This window comes from Orussus abietinus, unplaced genomic scaffold (assembly GCF_000612105.2).
Source record: "Orussus abietinus isolate OABI.00-Male unplaced genomic scaffold, Oabi_2.0 scaffold58, whole genome shotgun sequence".
In the NCBI taxonomy this organism is placed as follows: Eukaryota; Metazoa; Arthropoda; class Insecta; order Hymenoptera; family Orussidae; genus Orussus; species Orussus abietinus.
The window spans coordinates 392,229-405,309 of NW_019394249.1; the positions used below are offsets into that span (position 1 = coordinate 392,229).

Consider the following 13,081-nt stretch of genomic DNA (forward strand, 5'->3'; position numbering starts at 1 on the left):
CCGCCCTGCATAAAGTAGAACGCGGACGGAGGTGCACTCGACCCCGAGGAATTCAGCAGCGTGTTCGTTTCGCGACGTCAAGCTGTCCGCTGCACTCTCCCCCTATGAAGAAAAATCCGAGAGACCGTCCAGAAGATTTACCAGGACGACTCGTCCATTGTCCCAGGCCAAATGCTTCGTCCTCCGTTTCCTCGACTCTTCCCTTAGGCTTAAACATTTTACAATCATTTCTAGGACGACGATATCCAGAACGCATCGATGACGCGCAAGTCAGTTTTTATCTCGTTCGATGTGCCCCACTTGGCTCCGCGTTCGGACGTTAATGACCCTTGGGTACATACCCCATTGTACCTTTAATACCCCTCGTATATACGCGTTATTACCGCCACCGTATATTCGCGTATGCGTAGAATCGATAAAATGAAATTAGTCTCCGAACCTCGCTGATATCCTGTCGTTGCGCGCATATTCCGCGTTCTTTGTGGATATCGCGATATCTCGCTCGATCACGTCTGAGCCTTAAAGATCGGACGTTAAACGTCGCCGTAATTCGTCCGTGATCTCTTTCGATACGCGCAGGTGTCTCGCAACCTTCGATCCAAAGCTCCGCGAGGACGCAAGGTGCGGTTTGCATTTCAATGGAGAACTCGGATAGTACTTGTACCATGAATTCATGCCGCCGTCCAGCAATGAATGGTCGAGCCGAATGAGACCTTGCCGAGTGGCGTCCTGCCTTGCGTTGTTTCCCAAAGTTACGTGCTTAAAAGTCGTCCCCAATTCGGTACATACCTAGTTTTATAGTACCCAATGCGTCATGCACGCTTACATCTTTCATGTGGTCGGCGGTAACGTTCGAGACCTGCGGTGCGCTACTGCAGCCATCGTCGTCTCTAATTATTCTTTAACGGTAACTAGAATTTTTTTCACCTCGGAAGGTAATGGACATACAGGTGTATGAGAATTTGAACTCGATCGTCCGGCATGGTTTGTAATTATGGGAGAACTCAGAGGCACCGGGGCGAATAAACAGGGAGGAACCGGAGATACGAGGTAAAGCTTTCGCGAGAGCGATGAAGCGAGGATCACTGCAGTCGGTAGCAAGGATCAATACGTTACACCAACGCCCTTACTCGTACTATTTTATTACACTGCACCAGCAGTCATACCCTGGCGACGAGTGTGTACGTTGTGCGGTACATCGAACTCGATGGGAATTCTCACCGTTCTGGAAACACGCATGCGTACGTCCCCGCGAGTCGAAAAGCGGACCTTTCGGCCTAGCGGCTGTTCGAACAAGGAACGTACCATGGACCAGGCAAGAATACAAATACGAATCGTCTCGTCTAACTGGTGTAACGTGTAACGTATGTTCGTTCGACCATCTCCCCTCGTTGGTCAAAGTTTCCTAAATCGGAGATGTAGCATCGTTTGTAATGTCATTGGTTAAGTAGTAACTTTGAAAGCAATTTCTTTTCCATAAAGTTTCGTACAAAACTTATTATACAAAATGCCCGTTGAGAACAATTTGTTGCGTTTTGAGCACGGGTGATCATTCGGTTCCCATCGATTCTGCCACCCTTGGTCTTGGGAACGGAGAAAGATATTTCGGCAAGAAAAATATGCGAGTGTCGCTTCAGCGAATCCCTGTTTCTCCTAAATAATCGGACTTTCGATGCCATGTCCCTACTGACGTTCGCAAAACCGTGTCGACAGCCTTGCTACACGTCGGAACTGTTCAGGTTCGCACGACGTGCCGTACCTCCATTACGCGCCATCGGGGTCGGACGTTTACTCGAAGAAGTCGGCAACTTCCTCTAGTTCTCTATCACGAGCCTGCTGATGGGCCCATCGGTCTTCGGCAAGCTGGTCGCTCAAACCCCATTTTTCGTGGTAAACCCTTTGTCCGCATTTCGGACATTTCTTACCCCCTAAAGATTTGAGCAAGGTAAGATCTTGAAGAACGAAGAACAGGGAAGTAGAGACTCACCATGGAAGGGAGGAGTCTTCATGTACGTTACGAGACATTGCAAATGAAAAAGATGACCGCAGTAGAGTCTTTCGACGTGCAGATCTGCACCCTCCTCGGTTACGACTTCTTGTGGATTTGGAGGGAAACAAATACCATGACAAAATTGACAGATTTCTTTTGGCAAGTTTTTTACCAATCTGCGATCAAAAAAAAATTATTCAGAAAATAATGTAACGTTTCGAACCGATAATCCAGGAATACTTACTTTATGACAAACGATGCAACCACGTTCAGAGAAGGCGACGGTTGGAACACTGCCTGATTGGGCTTCTTTTTCAGTGGCGGTTCTATGCATCGACGACCTAATTCTTTGCCTTGAGCAACTAAATATCGAGCAAACAAAGGGGGAAAATTTGTCTCGGCATCCCCTATACTAAATTAAATAGTATTTAGTGTCGAAATCGTAGAGACGATACTTCGTATTTATTTATTCGTGTACTGTAATACCTTACTGCAGTATCGGGATAGTTATCCGGTATAGATAATTTAGCTTTAAAATAGTATCCTCCCTGATGTACTTTAATACCAATTGTCGATGCCTTCTGCTTTAATTTCAATTCGTCTTCTTTCCACAAGAGTTTTTTTATGGAAGCGATCTCATCGTAACAACAAATTAAAGCATTCTCATCGATAAAGCATCGGATGAACTTTAAAACAGGTAGCACCTTGCGCGTTAAAATGCAATGAAATAATTAAAAATTACAAAGCGATATTAAAGATGTGTACCATCAAATATCAAATAATTTTAACTACCTGGGCTTTACCCAAGAGATTCTTGCATTCTTTTTCACAAACGTTTGTTAATCCATCCAGTAATTTTGGAGAAAGAGTTTTACTCTTAAGTTCGATAAGAAGTGGCGTACTAGGGTAATTGTTTGGAAACTGAATACATACAACAATCTTCTTGAAAGATGTTTTCCTGAAAAAAATAAATATATAATGTATTTGATTTATATTATATGCATAACTTATTCAAAATTTATATCCTTACATTATTTCCACCCGAACCATGGTTTGTACGCAGGAAATAATTCTACTGCCTTTGACGACATTTTGACACAGTTTTGACACTTCTTGCAATTCATCGTCGATAAAGCCCATGGACTTCTTAGTTCAAATTACCTTGCTGACTTTAAGATCAACCAGTGGACAAAAAACTACAACTAGAAAAATAATTTCTTAACCAAATCATGAAAATACATCATATTTAGAAAGTTATATGTCAACGTTTTGCAAATATGAAACCTAACTTTGTACTTCAATTATATTCATGGATTTAATTCTGAGAATATGAAATACATTATTTCCTTTACCCTCATGAAGGTGAAATATAACAAATCCAGCCTCTTGCATCAACGAAAACGAGAATGTGAGGTTGCCACAATTCGTGAACACTCCAAAAATGAATAACTCTTTTGAGCGTTTTTAAATATAAACATAAATATCTAGAAACTATGCGTCAAACGCGGTTTTTTCTACGATGCTTTCATAAATATTTCATTGTAAAATACTTAACCACTCTCACGACGGAAGAGATCTCGCATTTTTAGGCATAAAGTATTAAATAAAATCTACGTGATGAGGTTATGTAGACACGACTTCACCGTTCAAATTTAAACCACTAGCATTTGCAATACTCCATTCTAGTACTCACCGGCAGTCGCTTTCTGCGTCTCCATAGACCAAAGAGATAATTGTAAACGTTCAAAACACTGTCAAAAAATCGAATATTGCACAATGAGACCGAACGGTAACTTGAACTGATCAAACTTCCGTCAACCACGTACTAGATGGCACCACCATCACTATTTATTCTCTTCCTTCCTACGTATAGCAAAACTTGTTGCGTAAAACTTAAACCAGGTATTAAAAACCATAAAGTATAAACCAATCTATTTTTCTGCAAATTACCACTCCTATGAAAATTGGCAATATTTTGGCAAAATAGATGTAATATTAATACTGTACACAGTACACTTTCATTTACAATTTAAACAGTGCATAAAAGCACAAAAAATATACATACACCCCTAAAACAACACATTGTAAGTAGCATGTGAAATAATTTGCATGGTATCCCATGTAGGCAAATATTCCGTAGCACATTGACGCTGCACCTTTCTTTAAACCTCTCATCCATCTTCTTCCAAGAACCGATTCGGATAAAATCTTAAAGCTTCTATAGAATCATCTCTGCATGCTTTCCCATATTTCTCTGTCACCGCTAACCTCTCCCGGGCCAATAGAATAGATATACCTGCTGACTGTGCAAGTTCTTCCGCTGTTATAGAACCTTTTTCTCTCAACTGCAACAATGTTATTAATTTATATCTCATAATAATCGGAGATTATTAAATTCATTTAAATGTATACATACCAATTCAGCTACAGACTCTATGACAACACTATCATCATGAGATCGTGCTTGCAAAACCATCACTCCACTATCAAATACTCTTAAAACTATTGGTAAATCTAAAGGTGCCAATTGTCTGCAGGCATTTAATAAATCCTCCGGTGACAAGAGCTCCATACCTCGTGCTCTATTTACTCTACAGTATACGTCCGTTAATGCCATTATACCTCCAATTTCCTAAAATAGAATAAAAATTATGTTACATAATTATAAATAAAAAATATTGGTGTACATTATATTATTTGAAACCATACTCTGATTGGATCTTCCAAGATTTTAGCAAGCTGTTTAGCCAACTGTCTAAAATATTCATTATTGCTTTTGTATGCATCTCTTGTTACAGGATCATCGATACCTAAACTCATCAGATAAGACTTAAATCTCACAGTTTCATCTTCTGTAATGTCACCTTGCTTTTCCTGCAATAAAATGTAATGGAATGAGTAAAATAATTTTACAAGATGGTAATCATATTTATCAAAGGATATTACTAACTCTTATTTTCAAAGAAATAGTCTTAGAAATGGAAACCATGTCCTTCGCCATTTCCATAAGTTTTCTCAAATCTTGAAAAGCCATTGATATACTTTCGTCAGTTGCCTTTTGCTTTTCTTGGAGGCTTCGTTCAATTCCTATGATTCCTGTTCGAGTTTTAATTACTGGAAGTGGTTTTGAATTTCCAGGTTCATTTTGTGTACAGTTTGTGTTTGCGAGCAAGGGGACTCGTTCCCAAGCCTTGTTTGTCAAAGCATCGCTTAAATGTGTAAGAAACGGCGAGTTCAAACCTTCCTTGAACGACAACTTGATATAGTTATTTGAACTATAAGCAGCAGGTCCTGGCATTTTATCTAAGGAATGCATTCTCGTTAATCATTTGGTCAACCATTTAACAGTATCAACACATATCTTATTAAAACCTATTGGTTCAATGTTGAAATGTGTTCGTTTTAAAAATGTTAGCATGAATGCATCACCTAAAATATCATCTAAGAGATGCAATATCACTTTCTTGCTCCGACTAAAGGAAAACGGTCCAGGATTCTCTTCCTCAAAGAAAATAATGTATCGTAAAGGTAACGACAGGCACATGCGTCTTTGTGAAATGTCTTCTGGTCTTCCCCAGAGAAGCCTGTGGCTAGTCAAGATTACTTCTCCTCCCTCAAAAGTGGTCTATCAAAACAATGAGGTTATGCCACTGTCAAACCTTAAAGAGTTTCTACGTACCTTCATATCCCCATCGTATAATCGTACATTCCTTTCACGCGTTATATAAGTTTCAACTGATATTAGACGACTGTCAGCATACTCAAACCTATTCATTATTAAAATACGTCGAAACTATATTAAACAGTACTTGACATTTGTTAAAAATGAAGTAACATTGATGATACACGAGGAAGACACGAATGAAGGAGAACGATTGAGAAGAAAATTTGCTATATTACGTCGTCTGCTGCTGTCTAGCGGAATGTTTCGATAGCCAGTACACAAAGCGAGTGCGAGCGGGTACGAGTTTGTTCGAAAGATCAATTTCAAGGAAAGAACCTTTCTCGTCGGGTGAAGTGATGGCAGTACAGAAGACGATCGCGCGATCCTTCCACTGAGCAATCTCCCAACTCATCTCTGTTTCATGCTACTGCCGTAAACTGCTGCAAGCTACTGTAAGTAATGAAAAGCAGAACCATCTGGCGCTGAACCATGAAACCGTTAAAACAACATTGAACAACATGGCCGCCAGGAAGGCAGGTGAGCGCAGGGGAAAAGATAGTCTTCCAGGTGCGCGCAGCAACCTACAGCGTTGTGCGTGAGAACCGGTGGAAACACGTAACTGCACGTAGCATGATCGCACGTAAGCAGGTGTGCGCAGGTGCGCACAGGTATACACGTACCGCGCGAATCCGCGCCCGTGCGTCAAAGCACTCCGATACACACGAAGACGTAAACGAACGAGGACATGTACCCTGACTCGTGGTCATGAGATACTCTAGCGGTCAGCAGGTACGTCCATCAGGAAAATCGTGATAATAAGACGCGGCGACGATCGGTACGCGATAGTTCATCGTCTCCGAGTTAATATTTTCCGAGAGGGCTTCCAAAGTTAAGAAGGCGGGACTGAATGTTTCCCGTCCAACCTGCGAGACCCACCCTAATCGACGGCTTGACGGATTCATTTTAGATGGGCCTAACTGTCTGTTGCTAATAAATGTTCGCTATCGATTGTCATGAAACCTTTACTTTCCTCGATTTTCGTAACGCGTACATCGTTCGCTGCAGTATCTTGTTGCCATGGGCTATAGCGTTTCGATGGAGACGAAAAGAAATCATCGGATGATTTCCCTGGTTCATAAAGTAGACATGGATAACTGCTTGTCAAGTAGTTTGTTTACAAAACAGTTTCGAGATCCAAGACTTAAGTTATAGTTTGGGTAAACCATGTTTTAAATAAACCTTTCTCAATTGTAATAATAAATTGTAGTCGAGTATATCCCGAAGAAGATATTTTTTCTCTCGTACCGAAAGTCGTATGTAGGAACTCATTTTGTTCGAGTATATTTTTCTTGCATATCACCGAATTCTTTATTCTTAATAGAAATGAGTTCACCCACAACAGCGGCGACCCCTGAGTCGAGCGTCGCTGCCAAGACCAACGATTGGGTTAGATTTGAGGAAGAAAGTCCTCCGACGTCTCCTTCGCGAAATCCAGAAGGTTCCTCTGAAATAGATGGAACGCAAAGGAGCGCTCCCGCTATAATTCAGCCAGAGTCAGTTACCGTTAATGTAGATAAAATCACCAAGGTTGTCGAAAAGTCAGACAGTAAACATAAGAAGAGTAACGAGTATGATAGCGCTGCCACTGAATCCGTTCGAGTTGACCTGGACAAAGCAGTTTTAAATCGGTCGACTCTAAACGACAGTCCAGATTCTACTTTTCCTCCCGATCGTACAATTTCAAATCCAAAGAGTGCCTCTCTGAAAACAGTGGACCTTGGGGATGGATCCAATGGAAGAATGGCAATGACAAATATTATCGAGACCCCAATTGGAAATATTAGACGAGGTTTTGCTAATGGGGATACTATTGTCACTTTATTGCCAGTTAATACGAGGTGGCCATGGATCACGCCTGCGAAATTCAGACCAGAACTGGTTCCAGAAGAGCTCATGGCCCAAGGCCTAACCGTAAGTTAAATTGGCCCATCACGACGTCCAAATAATTAAGTTTCGTCTAAAATAATCTTAATTTTATCTTCATGCTTCAGCTGACCGTGGAAGATTATGTACACATAATGGAATTGTTGGTGAACGATGTGCGCTTCAACATGTACAATGTTTGCTACAAGCGGATTCTTGTTCTATGGATATTTACGGCTTTTGTCGTACTACTAGGTTTATTGTTCTCGGGGGTGACAGGCCTTACACTTTTTGGCCTTGGCATAATGTGGCTCGTTCTGAATGCTGCCGCAATATTTTTGTGTATGTTCGTCAAGATCAAGCTGAATCGCAATCTTGAGAAGTGTATGGCACAAGTCAATAAGCATTTACTTCGGCATAAAATCTTGCTGGGTCTGGACGACAGAGGAAAAATTTCCTGTCACAAAGTGAACCTATGCTTTATTTACTTTGACACTACCGATTGCATCGTAAGTTTCTTGTTCTCATAATGCGAGCAAATATGGTTTAAAGTTACCGTTAAAAAATTAATTATGTTCGTTTCAATCAGAAAAAGTTACAAGAAGTAATCGAACGAGAGGAACGGGAGGGTAGAATAATTGGTGACGAAACTTCCGAAACACGGCGCAAGCGGGAACTGCACCAGCGGATGGACATTGACGACAGCGATATCGTTATACAGGGTAGTACGACTACGCGTTTGTCTCGCAAACAGGTAATTTCTTTCATCTCTTTTCCTGCATCTTAATGGTTTACACAAATTAGAAAACCTCCGACACTCGTATTTCTGTCTTTTCCATTTTCGATATAATGAAATTTTTTCTTATCGATTCCTTATATGCTTTCGAAATTTTTATTCAAATTATCGTTTAAAAAAAATACCGATATTATTTTTCTCTTTATTTTACTTTAAATGTGCATGAATTTAATTTCTTTCGATTAATTCTTAAGACTCGTGTGATTATCTCCTTCTATCGTAACGTTAGCGTAAGAGCGAGCAAGTTCTGTGCCGGTACGTACAACGATGGGCAAAGGACTACCTCCGACGACGTTTGGACTGGACAGTGGACGAAGAAGGTGGCAATCCTTCTTCTCCTCGACACTTGTCATCCGCCTTGTGTCCGTGTCAGTACGTAGAGGAATGGCTACGCAATAAACCCCAGATTCAAGGAAGAGACTTTTGCCCCAGGTGGAGCAGTTTTCTCAGAGACAGGGGCTTGTAAAAAGGAATAGAACCTACTAAAGCTTCTCATTCGTCATCGCGGTCGACACATTGTTGCACGATGCATATCACCGCGTTCGATTCGTTTAATTTTCTACCACCGAACAAAATGAGAAATTCGCTGGGATTTACCCGAAATCGTAGCTCGTCCAGGGGCAAACACAAGTACACAGTACCGCGCACAGCTAGGATATTTTTTAACGGAAAAAGATAAACGAGTAACAGGGCCACATACCGTTCGGTAGAAGTTAAACGAATTAGAAGGTATCTTGGTTAACTCGTGGGTCCTCGGGGTCGAGTGGACGCAGGGCCACAGCGTGTACTATAAAAGTCCCGTGTGTGTGTGTGGCAGGAGCGGGCGGAGCTGCTGTTGCTGAGGTACGTCTCCCGCTGGGCGCGACACTTGGTTCGTCGCAGGCTCGACCTGGTCGTAGACTCTCGGGACCGTGGTAGAAACGCCGGCGCCATGGGACTCTCGCCGCGACACTGTGTCTCCGCCCGCTGCCCTTGCCAATTTATCGAGGACCATCTTCGATATAAGCCCAGAGGCAAGTCATCCTACTTTACTATGCCGAATTTCGCTTCCTCCTAGTCGCTTTTTCCGTCACGGTCGGTGTCTTGGTTATTGTCATCTCATTGCGCTGCGCGAGACCCCGAACTTGCCCTTGACTCGACTCGAAGATCACCCTGAATGTCCGTTGCATATGTTGAGATACATCGAATCGGAGAGAAGACTGGACGGGGACTCGACTTCCAGAGAATTCTATACCGGTATAAACCTCCATTTTATTTTTCTATATGCGAAGACCTTATGCGATCGTATCGTAACATTCCACGAATCCATTCAACTTCCGTCGAGCCTCGACCGATCTTCCCTCCGATTGCCAGTTCTTCCAGAAAGTCGCAGGAATCTGAAATTCAACCTCGGTCTCCTGTTACTATCGTAGACTCGAGCAATGGCACGAGACTTTTCAAAAGATCATTCAAAATTGCCCTGCATATTTTTATCGAGATCATTGCTTTGGAACAAGTACTACGCGATGTTAAGCACAATTGTCAAATCTCTAACATAGTACTAAGCGAACCCATATTAATTCTAGGAACTAAATGGTTCGTATATATTCGATAAATATTAATTCCGTCCTTACTGAAATCTAACAAAGTATTTTGAAACATTAGTATTACACGCGAACCGCATTTAAGTTGTACTTAGGGCAACTGTGCATTAATATTAATTTTGCAAGTTTTAACGATACGGTTTGCCCAACTTTCGACAATAAATGCAAAGCATTTGATATACATATATATATAGAAAGAGAGAGGGAGAGAAAAAAAGAGAGAGTATATATACATTTTTAACAATATTACGAAGGTACCAATTTTAAAATAAATATATTACGTATACGCGTGCGTGTACGAATATTATATGTTTACACATGTATCTTTGTTAAAATCTGTATTAAACTATGGTTGATATATTTTATCAGAAATTTGTGTTCTCCCTGAATTAGTTGCAAAGGAATGGGAGAAAGCTTTTAAGGTGGAAAATGTAATTAATGACTAATCGTTGACTATTGGTTGCATGCAGCAGGGAAACAGGCAGTTCAAGTCGCTGTCCTCTCTAATCAAGCTTTGGACACTTAAATTTATACTTGCTCTAAGGGCGTAAGTATTGCGGGACTTCACTTGTGTCTAACTCCATTTCTTTTATTTTAACTGGAAAGGTACTCGTAAAGGCAAGTTTTTATCTTTAGATCTCAGGGATTCTAGGCCTCGCTAACCCTGGCTTCTAGTCGTTAGACTATGCAGAAAACCACTGCATGCATTTTTGACAAAAGGTATTTTTCTGTTTGCTGCTAGTGTTGGATGCTAGAAGAAATGGGATTATTCAGATTGTTTTAACTTAGTTACATGACAAATATGGTTGCCCCAGTGGTTTGCTATTCATGGAAAGGGTCTACAGTGTCACACGGATGCTACTAACACATTTTCTGCATTAACATCACTCGATCACCAATTATAGGACATTTTTCATGCTGCGTCCAACACGTGTTGCAAGCTGCGGGGAGTTAGGCACGTTGATTGCTGAAATTTTGAATAGTACATAGATCCTCTTCGAGTCGCTGCATTACCTCCAATAGTGGTACACTTTCGTTAATTCATTGCATTCGATAGCAAGTTCGAATTTACATCCTTATTCCAGTACAGCTAGTGCAGGTAATGCAGGAGACCCATAGTAACTTTTGATTTCTAGGGTACCCACCTGGCTTCACCTGGTGCGCTTATCTTAGCGATCCAGCTGTTCGATCGGATGACATTGTTCCTTTTCGCACCTCTTCGTTGTAACACTCTTAAATGAGAAGTAATACCATAGAATAGGAATATTGACGCACACAAAATTCCTTCTTCGAGAAGAGATATACCCACTGAGCACTCGGGATTCTAATGTCACATTAGTATTTGATTTAATGCAAGCATGTTCATTTTTGTTTATCAAGCTACTACGAATGATCGAGATCATTTATCCGTCCTTGTTGCTTTAGACAAAATTTACTTCGTTAAGACGTATACAATCTTTTGAAACATATTTAATTACGATATAGAACTCTCTAGAAATATTAGAAATGCGAGCCTAAAATCTTGTATAAGTATAACGCATTTGCGTTGTGTACAAAATATTATTGCGTACAAATTTTGTAAAACGGAGTCAAGCATGTATCTTAGAAATGATCATTACGATCGTTAGAATTGGCAGAGTTATTTAGACCTGTTTAAAGCACAGCACTATATCCATGACGTCCTGTGTTTCTTGATTAGGAACACAATCCTTTGAATGGGGTAAAAAGACCGTCCTCAACGAGAAGAGAGGAGTTAATATTTTGAAAGTATATTACTTGTTAAGGACTGTACATGCATGGATACGTATATGTCAACTAATTGGAATTTATAATAATGCATTCCAAGAATCGTGCATATCAGCATTTTATAATAGATATATGTGACGTTTCTTTTATGTGTACAAATGCTTACGACGGATTTTATGGTATCTTTAAAAGAAGACTACCAGTCCTATACTTTTACAAGTTGTACAAAATGAAATGTGCCTTTAATGCAGAATAGACGTATATTACTATACTTACTAGAAAAATATAATTGATCTACCTTTACACTTTTACCGATACTTTTATAGTTCCATCCTTTTTCCATTTTGTCCCCATAAATTAACAACCAATTTACTAGCTACTACAAGACAGAATAAACCGAAACATCAACTATGAAATTTGTTTGATATTTAAGATTATATATAATATATAACATATTGGTTTAAAACTATGTCTTTTCTCTCAGGGTATATACACAAACATTAACCATCGTCTTAGACTTAATAAAAAAAAATGTAGGCACGTGTTACCTGTTGTGGAACCTAATAAACCGAATACATGAAAAAATACATACATTGGATGAAAATCAGTATCGCTTTTCTAAAGCATCTTGTGCTTGCTTCCTTATATCCTGTGCCAATATTTTCATCTCTTCTCTTATGGATTGTAAATTGTTCACTTCTTGTTGCAACTCGTGATCTAAAGTTTTCATATTCTGCACAAGTTCGAGACAAGATTTTCCTCTCGTATAAACCTCTTCGGGATCGTTGGAATCCATTGGAAAATGTAAACTCTTGCGATGGTCATCTAAGAACATATTGCTGTAGCGACTCGCGCGATAAATAATTTCAAGTAAAGCATACCTTTACTTATTGCAGTAAATGCTACATCGTCTAAAGCGGTATCGAGTAAATCTTCCAATATTTGCTGCGAAGTGGGTGGGCGAGGTGTCGGCGGTAAATTATTTTTTTTACTCCCAAACATTTTTTCTCAATAACGAGCAACCGAAACACTTTGAGTTTACTTCACAAACACCTTTACCATACGATTTATCCCAAATGACAACACTATAAAGCAATTAAAGGTAACATAACCTTGGTCTCAATTGTCGAGTTCATGCGCGCCAATACACTGACCGGTAAATAAAAGCACCTCTAGAGAAATCGGTTAAGATAGAGCAAAGTGAAGTTACGTTCGAAAATGTCCGAAGTCAACTTCGTTTAAAGTTAACCGAATTATTCAACAGATGACTTTGTCATGTGCGCGAGCCCCTACCAAAAATTCGTTGCGCCGCCCTTGGGGGGCAAAAACGGTGAAAGCTCACGTACAAAACCAGAGGGCCACACGATGCGATCGCGCGA

At 40.3% G+C, this 13,081-nt stretch overlaps 4 protein-coding genes across 8 annotated transcripts; 1 reads left to right on the forward strand and 3 right to left on the reverse strand.

The window, feature by feature from the left end:
• Positions 1-1,109: 1,109 nt before the first annotated feature.
• On the reverse strand, positions 1,110-3,786 carry LOC105698565. 2 transcript variants are annotated; one of them, XM_012422916.2, is made up of 7 exons: positions 3,343-3,786; positions 3,021-3,186; positions 2,783-2,948; positions 2,477-2,694; positions 2,235-2,402; positions 1,988-2,166; positions 1,110-1,928 (listed from the first exon to the last, which is right to left on the reverse strand). In XM_012422916.2, exons 2-7 carry the CDS (start codon positions 3,128-3,130, stop codon positions 1,789-1,791), a joined length of 981 nt encoding a protein of 326 aa, XP_012278339.1. In that variant the 5' UTR covers positions 3,131-3,186; positions 3,343-3,786; the 3' UTR covers positions 1,110-1,788. The 2 variants fall into 2 exon arrangements, with proteins under 2 accessions (XP_012278339.1, XP_012278338.1); XM_012422915.2 differs by having other exon boundaries at positions 3,021-3,192.
• Positions 3,787-3,963: 177 nt separating this feature from the next.
• On the reverse strand, positions 3,964-5,838 carry LOC105698564 (vacuolar protein-sorting-associated protein 36). The gene is made up of 6 exons (XM_012422914.1): positions 5,670-5,838; positions 5,420-5,615; positions 4,941-5,293; positions 4,700-4,864; positions 4,407-4,622; positions 3,964-4,335 (listed from the first exon to the last, which is right to left on the reverse strand). Exons 1-6 carry the CDS (start codon positions 5,763-5,765, stop codon positions 4,162-4,164), a joined length of 1,200 nt encoding a protein of 399 aa, XP_012278337.1. The 5' UTR covers positions 5,766-5,838; the 3' UTR covers positions 3,964-4,161.
• Positions 5,839-6,206: 368 nt separating this feature from the next.
• On the forward strand, positions 6,207-12,287 carry LOC105698556 (transmembrane protein 268). 3 transcript variants are annotated; one of them, XM_012422896.2, is made up of 6 exons: positions 6,207-6,443; positions 7,036-7,625; positions 7,706-8,086; positions 8,167-8,331; positions 9,191-9,386; positions 11,093-12,287. In XM_012422896.2, the coding sequence occupies exons 2-6, from the start codon at positions 7,038-7,040 to the stop codon at positions 11,182-11,184; spliced, it is 1,422 nt and encodes a 473-aa protein (XP_012278319.1). In that variant the 5' UTR covers positions 6,207-6,443; positions 7,036-7,037; the 3' UTR covers positions 11,185-12,287. The 3 variants fall into 3 exon arrangements, with proteins under 3 accessions (XP_012278319.1, XP_012278321.1, XP_012278320.1); XM_012422897.2 differs by lacking the exon at positions 6,207-6,443 and adding an exon at positions 6,662-6,871; XM_012422898.2 differs by lacking the exon at positions 11,093-12,287 and having other exon boundaries at positions 6,210-6,443; positions 8,603-9,331.
• Positions 11,710-12,994, reverse strand: LOC105698557 (UPF0449 protein C19orf25 homolog). Of its 2 annotated transcripts, XM_023433692.1 has the most exons (3): positions 12,857-12,994; positions 12,584-12,787; positions 11,710-12,527 (listed from the first exon to the last, which is right to left on the reverse strand). In XM_023433692.1, exons 2-3 carry the CDS (start codon positions 12,702-12,704, stop codon positions 12,307-12,309), a joined length of 342 nt encoding a protein of 113 aa, XP_023289460.1. In that variant the 5' UTR covers positions 12,705-12,787; positions 12,857-12,994; the 3' UTR covers positions 11,710-12,306. The 2 variants fall into 2 exon arrangements, with proteins under 2 accessions (XP_023289460.1, XP_023289458.1); XM_023433690.1 differs by having other exon boundaries at positions 12,584-12,994.
• Between the last annotated feature and the right edge of the window lie 87 nt (positions 12,995-13,081).

Excerpts from the sequence above, each read along its gene's own strand:
- LOC105698565 (XM_012422916.2), bottom strand. The coding sequence starts at position 3,130 with ATGGGCTTTATCGACGATGAATTGCAAGAAGTGTCAAAACTGTGTCAA. Across the intron at positions 2,695-2,782 it reads ATCTCTTGGGTAAAGCCCAG|GTGCTACCTGTTTTAAAGTT; the intron begins GTAGTTAAAATT and ends TTAACGCGCAAG. Across the intron at positions 2,403-2,476 it reads TATCCCGATACTGCAGTAAG|TATAGGGGATGCCGAGACAA; the intron begins GTATTACAGTAC and ends TATTTAATTTAG.
- LOC105698564 (XM_012422914.1), bottom strand. The coding sequence starts at position 5,765 with ATGAATAGGTTTGAGTATGCTGACAGTCGTCTAATATCAGTTGAAACT. Across the intron at positions 4,623-4,699 it reads TCTTGGAAGATCCAATCAGA|GAAATTGGAGGTATAATGGC; the intron begins GTATGGTTTCAA and ends ATTCTATTTTAG. Across the intron at positions 4,336-4,406 it reads TAGAGTCTGTAGCTGAATTG|TTGAGAGAAAAAGGTTCTAT; the intron begins GTATGTATACAT and ends ACATTGTTGCAG.
- LOC105698556 (XM_012422896.2), top strand. The coding sequence starts at position 7,038 with ATGAGTTCACCCACAACAGCGGCGACCCCTGAGTCGAGCGTCGCTGCC. Across the intron at positions 7,626-7,705 it reads TCATGGCCCAAGGCCTAACC|CTGACCGTGGAAGATTATGT; the intron begins GTAAGTTAAATT and ends TTCATGCTTCAG. Across the intron at positions 9,387-11,092 it reads TCTTCGATATAAGCCCAGAG|GGTACCCACCTGGCTTCACC; the intron begins GCAAGTCATCCT and ends TTTGATTTCTAG.
- LOC105698557 (XM_023433692.1), bottom strand. The coding sequence starts at position 12,704 with ATGTTTGGGAGTAAAAAAAATAATTTACCGCCGACACCTCGCCCACCC. Across the intron at positions 12,528-12,583 it reads ATTTACTGCAATAAGTAAAG|ATGACCATCGCAAGAGTTTA; the intron begins GTATGCTTTACT and ends ATATGTTCTTAG.